The 16532-nt window shown below is 47.2% G+C and overlaps 1 protein-coding gene across 1 annotated transcript in view; it reads right to left on the bottom strand.

Annotated features, from left to right (window-relative positions):
• LOC146198932 (uncharacterized) overlaps window positions 1–16036 on the bottom strand; it is a 60091-nt gene extending 44055 nt beyond the window's left edge. The window contains exon 1 of the mRNA XM_084594417.1: window positions 15810–16036. Coding sequence (XP_084450543.1) covers window positions 15810–15842 — 33 coding nt within the window. The 5' untranslated portion in view covers window positions 15843–16036. The remainder of the gene's footprint in view (window positions 1–15809) is intronic.
• Window positions 16037–16532: the final 496 nt, after the last annotated feature.

The raw sequence follows: 16532 nt of genomic DNA, 5'->3' as shown, positions 1-16532 counted from the left end.
GGCCTCACTGAGACCAGTTATTTCACCCCAACGTATTTGTCACGCATTCACCTGAACTCTGCTTTTATGCGAACGTAACCAGTGCAGCGCTATGAAACCTTTGCTTCCCAACTTTCGCGATTGAGTGCATCCAGTCCCGATTGAAATGAACTGTTCATATCTCTACAGCCATCGTGATTACTCACTCTGAAGGCCTTGTTTTCTCTTTACCTAAGGCCTTTTCTTTCTTTTTTCTTTTTTTTTTCTTTTTTTGTTTTTGCCTTGTGAGTCGCCCTTTATGTACAATGCTGCGCAGATGGCGTTCTGTTGCTCCACACACTTGCCCTCCATGCCAGTGCATTAAGCCCTGTCCTGGATACACTCAGTTCGGCCACGCATTGCTATTAATTTCCCTTAGCTCCGCTTCCTACACGGCTTCTCTCGGCGTTCTCGGCAGCACGCTAAGATACATCCTCCTCGTTAGTTAGGCAAAAATTACGCCTAACGGTTGTTCGTTAGCGATGGGGTTCGTTCGCAAATGCACCTCCGTTCCAAGTTCCCCAGCACCGTTTTTCTTTTTTGCGCCTGGCCTGCAACGAGACGAATAGAGACGCGAATAAATTCGCAAATTCGTAACAAAAACGAGGCTTGTAACTTCGTCAGCTGTCGCAGGCACCTGTGCCCAACAAAACAAGCCCGCAGCGCTCGTGCGGGCGTAGGAAAAATAAACGCCTGAATGTAAGGAGAAAGAGGAGAAGAAGGAACAGAAAAATGAAAAGAGGCTCGCGTAATGACACCCGCAGCTGGGGAGCGCGCGCCAGGCGACACGAGAAGCGCAAACCTACTGCACGCTAAGCTTCCCGGAATGTCGGCACGCTGTCTCGACTCTCGCAAAGCAAACAGCCACTTTCTTGCCGCGATACTACAACACGTGTCGCGAATTTCATCCGCGACAGGCTGAATGTGAAAATACGCTCTTGTTCTTTTATTTTTGTCTTCCTTTTTTCATCGCTCGCGCTAGTCATGCCGCCATCTCGTGGTAAACTGTTTTCTCTCCTGTTCCGGTTTTGAACGCCGCTTTCACACTTCGCTGCGTACCACGAGGGTCGAGTCGTTTGCGCGCACGAAAACAGGAAGGCTAAGACACCGCTGCGACAGCGTCAGGCGCGAAGACCGAAATCTTTTCTACGATGGAGTGGCTTCACCTGCTCAAGCATTTCGGTTATGTAGTGATCGCGTTTTGAGCTTGTTTTTTTTTTTTTGTCGTTTTATTTTGCGATTAAACCTTAAACACTAAGTCCATTCCCCCCCCCCCCCCCCCCCCCCCCCCCCCCGCTTTCTTCATGAGGCTTAGAGATGAATATCACTCAACAATCTCAAAGTTTTGATATCGTACACCATGGAAACAAGATGTCTGACCCTGCCGATGATTTCGTGACCAAAAGGGTGTGTTTTATCTGCGCTTCAGACTCTTGCTCTGAAACCAGTAATACTACAAGCGCCTGTGCAATTATCTTGCATTCTGTTCGGCTTCATGCTGTTCTGAATGGCTCTGAAGATGAGTGTTCTCACTGCATTTCGACACACACCACCCCTGCGTTAAACGGACATAGAGGTAACCTCCGTGCAATCATAGTTCACAAAAAAAAATGTGCGACCTAATTCATTCTATTCCTGTAGTAGTATTAACCCACTGCAGGAAGCGTTATGTTCGAAGTTCTGATCTCATGCACATATAAGGAACAGCACTATGAAGGCAGTTCACTAAAGAAACATTTGTGCACTCTTTTCATTACGCCTCTTGCCTGCACACACGTGAGAGCAGCCATGTAGTACACATAGCGCGTACCACATAGAATTCTCGTCTGTTATCGGCCCATCTGCGCGAGCTTTAAAAAGAGCAAAATAATAAAGAACGCCCTTGAGGCCAGGTGTCGCACAAGATTCGTGGACTGGTTTGATCGTTTCAAGTGGTGCGTCCGCACATAAATCACAGTCGTTCTCTCCGTCGCCTGTAAATGGAAGCATGAAATGAATTGGAGGAAATACTTAAAAAAAATCAAACGCGCCTCATTTCTGCTTCGACACGTCACTCCGACTACGCGTTCGAGTAGTCCACCAACACGCTGTTGCTAAGACAACTAGGTTGGGACATAAGGCCCTAGATGTTTGCTCGGCCCTGGTGTCCGCGTAAGTGCTTTCTCACTAAGCGCTGCAGAGGTTTAACGTGGCTAAACCTGGTTTAATGTGGCGTAGTTTGTCTTGGTAAAGGATAAGTGTGGATGATGCTGTCTTGTTGCCCGCTGTTGTTCATCATCATCATCATCAGCCTGATTATACCCACTGCAGGGCGAAGGCCTCTCCCATATTTCTCCACTTAACCCGGTTCTGTGCTAGCTGCATCCACTTAACCCCTGCGAACTTCTTAATCTCATCCGCCCACCTAACTTTCTGCCGCCACCTGCTACGCTTTCCTTCCCTTGGAATCCAGTTTGTTACCCTCAACGACCATCGGTTATCCTCTCTTCGCACTACACGTCCTGCCCATGTCCATTTCTTCTTCTTAATTTCCACTAGAATGTCGGTAACTTGAGTTATTTCTCTGACCCACTCTGCACGCTTTCTATCTCTTAATGTTACCCCTACCATTTTTCGTTCCATAGAACTCTGGGTTGTCCTCAACTTAAGTAGAACTCTCTTGGTTAGCCTCCACGTTTCAGCCCCATAGGTGAGTACAGGCAAGATGCAACTGTTGTATACTTTCCTCTTGAGCGATACCGGTAAGCTGCTAGTCACGACGCTCAAATTGAAGAGAAGAAGGGTGGGGGGGGGGGGGGGGGGGCGACACTTAAGTTCTGCATCATCATTATCATCAGCCGGACTATACCCACTGCCGGGTGAAGGCCTCTCCCATATTCCTTCAATTAGCCCGATCCTGTGCTAGCCGCATCCACTTGACCCCTGCTAACTTCTTAACCTCGTTCGCCCACCTAACTTTCTGCCGCCCCTGCTATACTTTCCTTCCCTTGGAATCCAATTTGTTACCCTAAGCGGCCCTCTCTCCTCACTTCATTCGCTTCTCAGGCCCATTTCTTCTTCTTGATTTCCACTAGAATGTCATTAACCCGGGTTATTTCTCTGATCCACTCTGCACGCCTCCTACCTATGACCTACCATTTTTCGTTCCATAGCTCTTTGCGTTGTCCTCAGCTATAGAACCCTTTTCGTTAGCCTCCACGTTTCAGCAACGCCCCAGGGCATTATGTTACAACGTTAATGGTTTCCATTTCCCGGCTGCCCTTGCGAATCCTCGTTCCCGCGTACAAGCACTCAACCACATTTTTTTTTTTTTCAAATTTTGCCTCTATTATCCCACATATACTCATTAGCATATAAAGTCGTGTGCTGTCACATTGTATGAAAGACCACCTGGCACAGGTACAAAACCTGCCACTGGTGGTATGGCACTTTAACCAAGTCCCTCGAACGTGCCTGCGTGAGGGTAAGGGGGTCTAACTAGGGATCCAAGGGTCCTGCCATCTCAACTGTGAAGCAGGTGCCTAAAGATCAAAGGTATAGTTTTCACATATTCCTTTTAATCCGATTCAGCCCATGAAATAATATTTTCGCAATAAAATTATGGGGACGCCTAAGTCACCTCAAGAGTAAAATTCGATACCTTTTGACGTAATCTTACTATTAAAGGCTTCTACCATAGCAGCATGACCTGTTCGCAGTCGTTATTTATTTACTTTTTTTAAGCATTGATAGGTTAGAAGTAGATCCCGCGTATCACCACCTAAATCCTTTCAACAAACCACAAGTAACATCATTTTGTGAAGATGTCCCTGCGCCTTCCCATGACTTTCCTTCCCATTGGCCCAAAGCCGTCAGGTGTTTTCGGCGCTTTTTTCTTGCTTGGGGGGGGGTTGATACTTCCTCTCCCGCGGAGCCAAACAGCGCGCTCGGCGCACACGAGCAACACGTTTCGCTGAATTCCGCGCCCCTTTCGTGCTGTTTGTAGCACGAAGTCTCATTCGCGATGCTGCGTTGTTGCACTTTTGAATGCAGCACGCGTGAACATGATGGCAATCGTCTATTCACAAGATACCATATGCGGCGAATCGAGATGTGCAGCACAAGACAGTTTGGCGGCAGGAATCGGCTAGGCTGGCTTAAACGCAGCACAGTAATCGCGGCTCTATGATGCAGGCAGAGTGATTGCTCTCTCATTCATAATACTGTATGCCGTGCCACAGACTCTGCTCGGATTCATTAGTTTTTCGCGCTGTATTATGGACTCCAAAAGCCAGTGCTTGTTATCGACCCAGCCATGCTACTTTCTTGCGTGTTGTCTTTGACCTGGGTTTAGGACTGCTGCACCATTTGAAGTATCGCTGAATTTAACGAAGCAGTGATTGGCGAACAAAAGGTGCTTACTAACTTAATGACGACCTTAATCTGGAGACTTACCGCCGTAAAAATAACTCGGTGGTCGGGGAAGATTATTCTTCCTGCCGCTGTCGCAATGTTCAGAGACGACGCATGGATGACCTATAACTATGTCTAAAATGATGAAATATGCCCCCCGCGGTGATAGTTTTTCAGATAACTATATTCGCGTAGAAACAAACAAATGATGCCACGTGCAAGCGACGAAGGGCGAAGGGATAACAGATGTGCAAGATTTCAAGGGGATAGCACTAACTTGAGCCAAATGTGCTGCGTTAACATTTATACTTAATGGAGCACAGTTTGACAAAGCCGTTTCCTTCCGTTTCGTTTTTGAACAGGGTCAATTCACGGGTAATGAGTTTGAGCTGCTGACACGTCATAGCTGCCGCACGAAAAGAAATCGATGCTGTTCCATCGGTCTTTGTTCATTACAAGCAGCGGAAGCCGAGGAAACCGCCTGCCCAACGCTTGAGGGGCACCTTACGTCTCGCCCCCGTCGAAACGCAGCCGTGATGAGGCGGATCTCTAAAGTGACGGCTGGCCCCTCACTCTTAAGATGAAAGCCTTAATATGCTCATGAGTGTGGACAGGATTTGTGCGTCCGCGTGAGTTGATTGACGAATATTGATTGATGAGTAAACGAATGGCTGTATTGTGTAGAAGGTAGAAAACTGTGTGTGCAAACTTTTGTTGATGTGGAGTAATTATTTAATTAATTAGATGAAAAAGTCAATCAGACGTCATAACAGTCAAGGGAGTTGCCATAGTCTGCAAAACAGCCACGGACGTCGAACTTGTGCAAAAACATGGAAATTAACGAAAATTAAAAGAAAAAAAAGCAAAGTGTACTGTGATAGTCAGCACTTCAGCCATCGACATGCACTAGTGCGCTGTGCGACGAAGACAAAGAAGAAGTACGCTGGGCTCGCCGTTGCAAGGTCCTCTCCTCATAGCTCTCCATCTGAGCGTCAATAAACGCCCTATTACAATTGGTGGAGGTACTGGGTTTCGATCCCCGTACCTCTCGCTGTACCTCTTCCCCCCCCCCCCTCCCCCGTACCCCGCGTACCTCTTCCATACTGATCCCCAGTGCGCCCACGGCGGAGTGTTGAAAACCTACACGCGCTTGCGTCTACGCTTCTTCTGGCGTGGAATGTACCGCTTTGTCCGCCATTTTGTCCGCTCTTGCCAGTCTTGCCAACGCCGAAAAACTGCTCTCAAGTCTCCTGCTTCGTTGCAGCCGTTGCCCTGTCCTGCCCGTTCGTTTGATCGTGCCGGCATAGATCTATACGGTCCCCTTCCTACAACTTCAGCTGGCAACCGCTGGATTATCGTGGCAGTGGATCATCTGACCCGCTACACTGAGACATCATCATTGCCCTCTGCTTCCGCACGCGACGTGGCTGCCTTTATTCTGAAAAACCTGGTTCTTCGCCATGGTGCCCCTCGCCAGCTGCTCAGTGACCGCGGACGCGTTTTCTTATCAGACGCTCTTGAGGCTCTCCTGAAAGAATGCCGCATCATACACCGCACCGCTACCTCGTACCACCCTCAGACGAATGGACTGACGGAACGTTTCAACCGCACTCTCGGTGACATGCTGGCTATGTACGTGAACACCGACCATTCCAATTGGGACCAAGTTCTACCGTTTGTTACTTACGCATATAACACCGCGACACAGGCCACTACTGGATTCTCTCCATTCTTTCTCCTTTACGGGCGCGAGCCACCCTGTACTATGGACACACTTTTTCCCTACCGCCCTGACGTTTCCGAATCTTCCCCGCTATCCGATGCCGTCACGTACGCAGAAGAATGCCGTCAGCTCGCCCGCTCTCTCACAACAGAAAATCAGTGGCAACAAAAATACCTCCGGGATACCGGCGAAGCTTCGCCAAATCTCCCGAACTCTCTGGTGTGGCTCTGGGTGCCCTCCACAACACCTGGCCTTTTAAAGAAGTTTCTTGCTTGCTACCACGGGCCATATAAGGTCCTCCAGCAAACATCTGCAGTCAACTACGTAGTTGAGCCCGTCACGCCCTCTGCGGATTTGCGTCGCCGGGGTCGTGAAACAGTTCACGTGAACCGATTGAAGCCATTCTACGACCCCGCTGTGCTTTCCGCGCCATAAGTCGCCAGGATGGCTCCTTTTTTTTTTACCCGAGGGGGAAAATGTACTCTGATAGTCAGCACTTCAGCCATCGACATGCACTAGTGCGTTGTGCGACGAAGACAAGAAGTACGCTGGGCTCGCCGTTGCAAGGTCCTCTCCTCATAGCTCTCCATCTGAGCGTCAATAAACGCCCTATTACAAAAGAAAGACTGATGGCATACGCCACAGCACGCATTGCTGGTGAATTCTTTCAGTTATCCAGTATTCGAAGACAGAGAATTCTGCTCTCTCTAACCACTACAATTTCCTGATTCGCATTGCAAGGTCCTTGATCCTGGGCTAATAATTACTGAGCAGCTCTGTCAGTGGCAGGGATAAAGGCGAAAGTTAACCAATCTTTTCTTCTTTATTGTCCTAATTAAACGGGTGAAGGCCTTTTGCTCAATTTGGCCTGCATCCGATGAGCGACTGACGCACGAGGGCGGAGGGTTGTAAATGAACAATGCCGAAGCCGCGCGCCACGTTGCATCTGACAGATAATAATGGAAGCATTCATGTGCCACGCCTTATTGACATTCACTCTTGGCGTTTATGCAGCCCATCACAATGTAATGTGGGCAGGTTACGATAAAAGCACGAACTGAATATCATGCGTGAAACATATAGCTTACTCCGGAGTGTCTCCTAGATCTGCCTCGCGGTGGGAGAGCGCCTGTCGAAAACCGGGAGGAAAAGCGGTGGCACAGGAAGGGAAGAAATGGCTCTACGTTTAATTAATTGAGGAACTTTACCAAAACTTATGCTCGAGGCGCCTGCTAAGTAGGCCAAGTCACGGGGTCTCATGACGTCACACCCTCGGCGACCAATCAGCACTCCGCCAACTGTCCCCTGTCAAGCACCTGCCACCTTCACGATGTAACGTGCTTTCGCGGCATCCTCACTACGGGCCGACTATTCACCGCCTGTCCATATCACCTGCTCGTTGCCAGAGCATCTTTGCCACCGGAAGATTTTATCTTCACTTTGCCATCTGTCATGGCATGTAATTTTTTGTTGGTTTATATTTAATTCAATTTCATTTCACTTTCACTATTTGACTCAGTAGATTGTGGGAGGTGGTTTTATGACGGCACTTTTTAAGGGACGCCACGTTTGCCTCGTAGTATAGGCTTCTAATGATTTCGCGTTAATAAGCAAGCATAGTAGCATCTCATCACTCTGTTCCCACTGGGCATGGTCTGTTCATCAGTTCCATCCTCCCGTGCATTTTTATGAGGCAACGTAGAAGCCGCATCGGGGCAGAAATGGGGCATCCGCCGTAGTCGGCGTCACAATGGTATTCCCATCTCTGTGGCAATTACGTCACGCATCATATGATGGACACGTAATGAATAAAACGTGTTACATATCGAACATTTCATGACCGCACGCGGGATTTGAATTAGCAGTTGGCGTGAATAGACCAGCTTTGCTAGCCACTGCACTGAAACGCTTAGCAATCGCCGCCTTTTTGCTCTAAAGTACCCTCAGTCGAACAATAGTCACCCAAGGAACTCTGCCGTCGCCATGGTCTAAAATCCGCCGCGTCAAACTGCTTGCTTGTCTCTCAATGTAGGCGTATTGGCGAAATTGCAATGGTGCCCGTGGGCTGCGCGATCCCGTCAACTATACGGCGTTCCTTGCAACCCATCTGTCGCTTTGGGAGGCTTCAAGCCCACAGTTTAGAATATTTCATTCCTTTATAGCGTTCTCTTTTGGCCTTTCCATCACGGTGCATTTCAGCTGAGTCCTGAGAAATAATAGCCTTACTGCGAGTTTTCTTTCCTCAAGACTAAATTTTCTTCGCAGCGACCTTGGCCAACCTTAGCCTCGCGAATCGAACGGACGAGTAATGATGAAGGCAATATCTTGACGCGTAAGCACAAGCGAGAGGCTGCGGCCATGGCCGAGTAAACCAAGATAGCGGCAGGCTAAGCTTTTCGTTTTGGACCGCCGCCTCTTCAAATCCCGCTCGCAGTAAAAGTTATTTTGCTGAGTAGTTTCACCCCTCAGTGTTCTGAAAACAACGGTGCGTGAAGTCTGAGATACATAGGGAGCAAAAAAGCTTACCAGCTCTTAGGCTCGCGACGGGTTGGTGCCCGCAGTGGCTGGAGCAGATAAGTTCGTTTGTCGCCGCTTTAGACCACTTGCCCATCACCGCAACTTATAGCCCCGAGTGTTAGCACTTAAAGTTTAGTTTAGTTTATTGGGTAAACGTCCCAAAGCGACTCAGGCTATGAGAGACGCCGCAGTAGAGAGCTCCAGAAATTTCGACCACCTGGGGATCTTTAACGAGCACTGGCATCGCACAGCACAAAAAGCGGCCGCCGCGGCCGGGATTCGATCCCGCATCCTTGGTGTTAGCACTTTATGGAGTCATCTTTACAGCAATCGAGAACAAATACTTTTCCACATGAAAAGTGCACTCGGGTGCCAACAAATGTAATTTGTAAATTTTCTCGCGCAAAACAGCAGCATTTAGTTTATTGCACAAATGACCGAAATTTTATACATGGTTTCAAGTTCGGAATTTTGGTTGCAAGTTCGTTTCAGTAAAGTGTATTTTTTCTATGGTGGCTCCATCTTTTAGCGTCGCCCAAGTGTCTCCATTATTTAACGCAACGTACGTACGTGTGTGTGCGTATACTGACCTTTCTTTTGTTATTGTTGTTCTTGCGCTGCAATTCTGCCTAAAGGACATGTAAAATAAGCACGCAAAGGGTAGCAGGATCCATTCCTATTTTGAAGACGCACTTTGCAATAATAAATATAAGGAAATAATAAAACTTAGTACATGGTGAGCGGATGCGTCGGAGTGAAAGTTGTGGACGACGTGCTAGCCCTCTGATTGCTCCACAAAATGTTATTTACTGCGTTCGTTAAACGCCATTAAAACCATCCTGTTTGCGACATGAAGGATACTAAGTTCACCCGAAACAAAGAAATTGCTGCTAGGTGCATCACACTCTCAGACAACGCCGCTTAGTTTAGTATACAGCTGTGTGAAAAGGACAGAAATCGTATAGCGTTGCGCACAAATGTATACGCATTTGTGTGCAAAGTGTCTGAAAGGGATAAAGCACTAGCTTCTCACACTGTGTTTTAGATATCGTCGTCTTCCTCAATTAGAATCAGTGCGCCTATCGTTTCGAAAAAAGGCACAAGCCTAAGTTTTAAGCTTTTCAAGCTAGGAATTCAACCACCTCATGGTTATTTCAAAGTGAGCAGGTACAAAAAACTACATACAATAAAATTAAAAACACAGGTAGAAGCGCGTAATTACAAACGGACAAAAAAACACGCACAAGCCTTTCCCAGAGACGAGCCAATTGAGTGCCTTCCGGACCTACCAAATACAAGGCTTATAAGTGCTAACCACTAACGCGCCCTACTCCTGTGATTTTTATTGCCGTCTTGACCAAGTACCATATGTACAGTTCTGAGCAAAAGTGGTATACAACACTCAGCCGGTGGCGGAGCCCAAGAAAAATGTATCCCAACTTCGTCTAGCAACAGCTATCTAAGATTGAGACAATAGTGGCAGTGCCCCATTTTATCCACATGCATGTGTCACTGTCGCTGTCTCTTATGCTGTCGCTAGATGGCATTTCGATGCAGTTTTTTTGAGCTCTGTCACTGGCTGAGTGTTGTATACCACTTTTGGTCACGACTGTACATAAAACCGCTAGTCAGTATCGCCAGAATATTGCGGTAAAAGTGAATAAGGGTGGTCAGTTTCTCTAAACCAGGAAGCCAGTCTGGGGGATCACTCTGTGCACCAAAAGCATCTTGTGTGTGCACCATACTCTCAATACAATAATGTCCAGAAGGTATCACAACATTATGGTCATGTTCAACCTTGATTCGCGCTTTTCACACGCTACTCAAGCCCATCTCGACTAGTGCGATGACATATGTTACGCCATCAATTCCAGCATGTCTCGTCGCTCGTCGTGACCGCTAACAAACCAACGCAGGTTCTCTCGAGCGAAAAGCCTTTTGACGTAAATACTGGAATAAGAAGGGTTCTTCATCCAAGACTTCAATCGTGGTCAGATTCAGTCGACCTGATGCGAATGCGTTGTTTAGGCATGCGCTGTGTATTCTTGACACTCATACAACAGGAAACAAAAAAAGACGTCCTTGTTTGAAGATTACGCTACTGTTGTCGCCACAAGATATGGAAGGTCACACCGCAGCTCGATGACGTCTACGGAACACGCTCTATGGAAGGTCCGGATTCTTCACGACACCTCAGAAGGCGTAGCGGGTTTTTCAAACAAACATGGTTGAGTACGCCTAGAATTCTGTGCCGGTTGGATTTCACAGTCCAGTTACTGATCTTCATGTGAACTCCCGTACATGTACTGCCGTTCTCCCGAAGACGTGTTTAGATTGCTGTCTTCTGATGGTCTGCTCTCCTATACTCCTGTTTTGTGTCAATGCAGGAAGCAGCCCCGCCTTGACATTACAGCAAAACTAAAGGCCTTCCTAGATGAACCTCGAGAGATAGGAGATGCTGGAAACACACGCGATGCTCAGCCCTTTCAAAACTGGATAAAATGCCTGCAAATATTAGACGACGTATTGAGTTTACCAAAGCGAGCGAATCGAAAATATAAAAACCCGAAGAAAATACAAAACTGCAATAACATTTGTTAGGTTAAAAAAAAAACGACCAACAAACTTCTTGACTATTAAGCCCGAGCTCACAGAAAAAGCCTTAAGGAAGGCTCTCATAAAAGAGAGAGAGATAAGGAAAAAAATACGGCGACAGCAGAATTACCGGCCAGGTTTTAAGAGAAAAACTCAGCGTTAGTGCAAGGTGAGTGGAGCGCATGAATAAAATTGGTAGGGCGGGGAAGAATAAAACAAGGCCTGTGATTGTTTGCAGGTACAGCTATAATGAAACGATATCTTACTTTGAGACCTACTCGAAACTGAAAGGTACCGCCATAATCACTTTGTGACAGCTGTACTGAATAAACATTGCACATAAGAAATTACTGTGGTTCAGGTTAGTTCTTAGTCGTGCGTATGAGAAACAACTTGTCCACAACTTCAAAGCCTTACTTCGTATGAATACTGAATCAGCTGATTGTTGTTGCTGTGATAAAAAGGAGATTACGCAGGAGCTTCTTGGTATTCTTTGTTCCAGTGCGCAGTGTGTGCAGCAAACCAGTGCCGCTTTAATCATTTTGCTGTCAAATGATCCCTACATAACCACCATCACAGAAACTTAGCTTCATGCTGGTAGCCCATAAGGTTGAATAATGTATCCACTGTTATCGTCAAACAAAAGGCGGCGGTACTGCAATACTTAAGTTTTCATATATGGGCTCTCATCCTTTCCGCTGTCAGGTGTTGACAGCGATGGCGTGGCTTAGTTTTGCAAAATCATTTTCTGCAAAAGTGAATTCAGCGGCCACACAGGCAGTCAATATATTCGCGGAGCATGGGGGCCATCTAGATCCACATCAACATTCTTATTGAAACTCTGCGACCACTTAGAAGTTCAAGATAGAAATTTATGATAGCTAGAGACTTTAACCTTCCCAGTATTGCAGTTTGTGGGTTTTAACGTCCCAAACCAACTCGGACTATGAGAGACGCCGTAGTGGAGGGCTCCGGAAATTTCGACCACCTGGGGTTCTTTAACGTCCACTGACATCGCACAGCACACGGGCGCCTTGCCTTTCGCCTCTATCGAAAAGCGGCCGCCGAGGCCGGGATTCGATCCCGCGTCTTTGGGAACAGTAGTCGAGCGCCGTAACCACTGCGCAACCGCGGCGGGGTACCGTCCCAGTATTAACTAGATATTAATTATGGGTTTTTATGACGCCCATAGTTTTCAAATTGGGTCTAACATGCAACTTCCATACAACCTTGCTAAAGATTTTTGTTCTTCAATATTATACCTCACATTTTCTTCCAATTGCAGTTAGTAGGATGCAGCACAGCTTCGCGGGGGTATTCTTGATCACATTCCTATTTGCTTGTGTTTTTCTGCTTGAGCCGGGATCTTGTAAGCCTAAGCATTTTCGGAAGAACATGTATCATAAATAACGCGTGAAATGGGTTTTGACGGGGCTTCTTTATTGACATGGAAGGAGCTGCAACCATCAGTAAACTTTCTAATATTTTATATAAGAATCGTCAAATATAGGCAATATTTTTAGACCTCTCCAAAATTTTGACACGGTATCTCCGATGTCAGCGCACGTTAAAGATCCCCAGGTGGTCGAAATTACACCGTAGCCCTCCACTACGGCTCCTGTATTTTTCTATCCACTTTCATTTCCACCTTCCTCCCTTCCCCTACGGCACGGTTCAGGTGTCCACAGAAATTAGTGTGACAGATACTGCGCCTTTCCCTTCCTATGAACCAATCAATCAATCAATCAATCAATCAATCTCCGAATAAACTAACCATAAAAACGAAAACAGTGCGTATACATTTCAACATAATCTACTGGGTTATATTTCACTTGACGATCCAGAAAAAAATATCTGGAGAAAAACTGTGCGAACTCTGGAAATTTAGATGTTTACTCGAGAGTTCCGCAATGTTTGCATTGGGATCTATCTGATTTAATATTTATGCTAGTATCTAGTCCACTGAATGAAGTCAACTGCGGCAGTTTTCGCTTCTTTGCTCTATGTATACTCTTTTGACTTGGTTAAGATATCCACAGAGAATAAAAACAGTTGCGTACTCTACGTTCCCTTTTCTCAAAACTAGTTCTCCGCCGTGAAGAATGAACAGGTAAAAAATGGTGTAGACCGCGATATCAAAACCTCAAAACGAAAGGCTACCAGTTAATCACGAAACGCGACAGTGGGCAGCGACGGCCCAGTGATAGATATCAGCTGACGGGGCTGTTCAGATAACGTCGGCAGGGGTTCGAATCTAGCTTCAGGCTAAATATTGTTAAATATTTACTTCCGCTCATAGTTTGGTTTGGTTCATGAGGTTTAACGTCTCAAAGCAACTCAGGCCATGAGAGACGCCATAGTGGAGGGCTCCGGAAATTTCGACCACCGTGGGTTCTTTAACGTGCACTGACATCGCACAGCACACGGGCGCCTCGCTTTTCACCTCCATCGAATCCCGCATCGCTGGGCACACCAGTCGAGCGCGCTAGCCATTAGGACCGGAATGTCCGGGAGTTTATGGATAAGCACATTTTTATGTTGAGTCTCTATTTAGATTTCGTGTTCGCGCTGGGCATCGAACGCTGTTCGCCTGCATTTTCCGAAAGCGGGATCGAAAACCATTGAAAGCTTCGAGTACACAAAGCAAGCGTAGCAGCGGAACAGCTGTCATTGATTCCAACTTGAGCCAAACGACTCACATGGAACTCGGTATTTTCTTTTGAGCTGCACATGAGACGCCGTTACGGATGGCATACACTCAACTATCGCTCAGCGTAGAGGGACGTTCCGAGTTCTATATTGCTTCCATCGAAATGCGATCGTCGCGTGCGGCATTAGATACCGCCTGTCATTTACTAAATACCATTGACTGTATAGTTCTGTACGTTACACATATGCTAATTTTCCTTCCCACAAGAAATAGGTACTCATCATTTTTATTATCACGGGCCAAGTCAGCCCTAGAATTATAATGAAAGGCTTTCGTATTGCGTCAGCTGGGCCGCCACAGCTAAGAAAATTTCCTAACCACCTAACACCATTTGAGCCTGTGTCACGCTCGACGGTTTCGCCTCTTTTAGTACCTACCCTGATACTACGTAACACGGTCTGTTACATGCCCTGTACATTAAACGCACCGAAAAAATTCACTTCAAGAGGAGACAGCATTTGCGGCAAGCGAGAATCAATTAAGATCCTTGAAACATTAGCACACAACCCCTCCTCTCTATTGCAAAGTTTCGAGATTCTAACAGAAGCAAACAGTACACATTTCCGCTCTCACATGTTTTCTGCAATGCAGATTACGATTCTTTCTTTGCTTGGACTAGAACATAAGTGAAAACTCAGTCATGTCTCCTTGCAGAGAACAAACTGCACGAAACTTATGAGATGTGCCAAAAGCGCAGAACTTTGCAACACACTGCTTTCGTTAAATTGCAGGACATCAACAACAAAAAAAGGCCCGGCAAAGCTACACAAAGTGTCATCAGTCATTCCGCACCTGTGGAGCCCGGCTGCGTGTCATGCTCGAGCTAAGGTGGCTGCCGAAGAAATGCTATACACTTTGGAAACTAGACCACGAGTATCCGACACTTGGCATTTCGCTCCGCGGTATCCAGGCATTTCACAATATTGCTTTTATAATATGCCAAAAGAGGGAAGTGGGACTGAAAGCTACTAGCCTAAAACACTGGCACGCTATAAATACCCATTATAGTAGCTTTTTCCTTTATATACACTTCTTAGTGGGCTGATATGGTTAACCTACAGAAGCTGTCGAAACGCTCTAACGTCGAAACTTGCGACAGCGATAAGTTCCGTTTCTACGAATTTCCCCAGACAGGCAATTAAGGAGTTCTCTGAAAGGGACGACTTTCAGCCGGAGGGTCTCTAATGTGTTAGGTTGAATCGGCAAATCGTAACGAGGCCGACGCGAAAAGACGGCACGGGAAAGCGGTTATGTGCGTGCTCGCCGGTTCGTTCCAGTCTCGCACTGCCAACAAGGCTTCGGAGGAGAGAGAGCCATGTTTGTAGGCTGTCCTTACGTTGTGAATCTTTTTTGATCTTAGAACTGACGTGCGTTTAAGTTATGATTACATGACAGTTTGGCTCGGTCTTATCTGCACGGCTCTTCGACCAGCTGCCACATACGAGCGGCCATTAACTACGGACTGTTCTTTAGACACGCTAGAAACTTTAAATTTGGCCCCTGAGCCGCTCTCTCTTATGTAAACTTGTATAATTGTAGTAAGAAAATCTTTTCCCTAACTTCATATTCTTGATTTTTTATTTGCGTTGCTTTCGGAGAAAAAGGATACTTTCTACATCTTTGCAACACTTCAGTGGAGTTGTAGAGCCGCTGCACCCAACAAAAGATTAAAAGGGTGAGAAGAAGACATGCTTTGTACGCTGAACACTGTTTTCTGAAAGACAGAGCGAAATTGTCAGCCAGAGACAACTTTGATAATGAGAAAGCGAGCTTGACAAAAAGTGAAAGAAAGCTCGACGTATGTGTAATTGGGAGGTGGGGGGGATCAAACCGCCTTCCCACCCGCTCGGTTACCTTGTGCTGGTCTCTTGCAGATCCGGCAGCCATGAACAAGAGGAGACGGGGATGTGCTGCGAGCGTTTGGCACGGCGGAGGTGACGACGACTACGACTAGGTACACGACGTGACCGACGCGTGGTCCGTCGAGCAACGCACGGACACTCCCCTCCCCCTACCTCGCAACGTCTCGCCAGGTGGTGCTTTGGCGACGCGTCGCCTAGCGTCGCCAACGCGCGAGCGCTCCTGCGCGACTAGGAAGAGAGAAGGAAGGTCTCGCCGTCGGCGAGGAGGAGGGGTTCGAGCCCGCCCTCCCCCTAGCTGTCTCACTTTGCTCTAACGGCCTTCCTTTCCCTCCCATGGCAGCTTGGGTTGTTGGCCGGCGTCACACGGCAGAACACGTGCCTGCCACTGACGTCGCCGACGCCCAGCGCACGCGCTCGATGGCGATCCGTGTTTACAGCAGAAACACAGCAGCGACATCGCCTCGAGGCTTGTCGACGGCTGTCATGACTCGGGGCCTGCTGCTGTTCTTGCTCCGAGACTTGTTTTCCCGCGCGACCCTACGTTTGCAGAGCGCCTGGCTTTTGTCGAAGCTGCCTCCAGTTACCGCTTCTTCTTTCCTGTATTATTTTTATCTTGCTTTCGTAGGAACGCCTTTTCTGTAGTAACCTTCTGCGTTCTTGTAGCTCACCGTTCATACTACGCGCACGACCGAAGTGGTATTGACTCAACTTCCTC

The sequence above is a fragment of the Amblyomma maculatum genome, chromosome 2, assembly GCF_055883805.1.
Source record: "Amblyomma maculatum isolate TAMU_Amacu chromosome 2, ASM5588380v1, whole genome shotgun sequence".
NCBI classification, from domain to species: Eukaryota; Metazoa; Arthropoda; class Arachnida; order Ixodida; family Ixodidae; genus Amblyomma; species Amblyomma maculatum.
The sequence above is the reverse complement of the archived record's forward strand: the minus strand, read 5'-3'. Positions and strand labels throughout refer to the sequence as shown.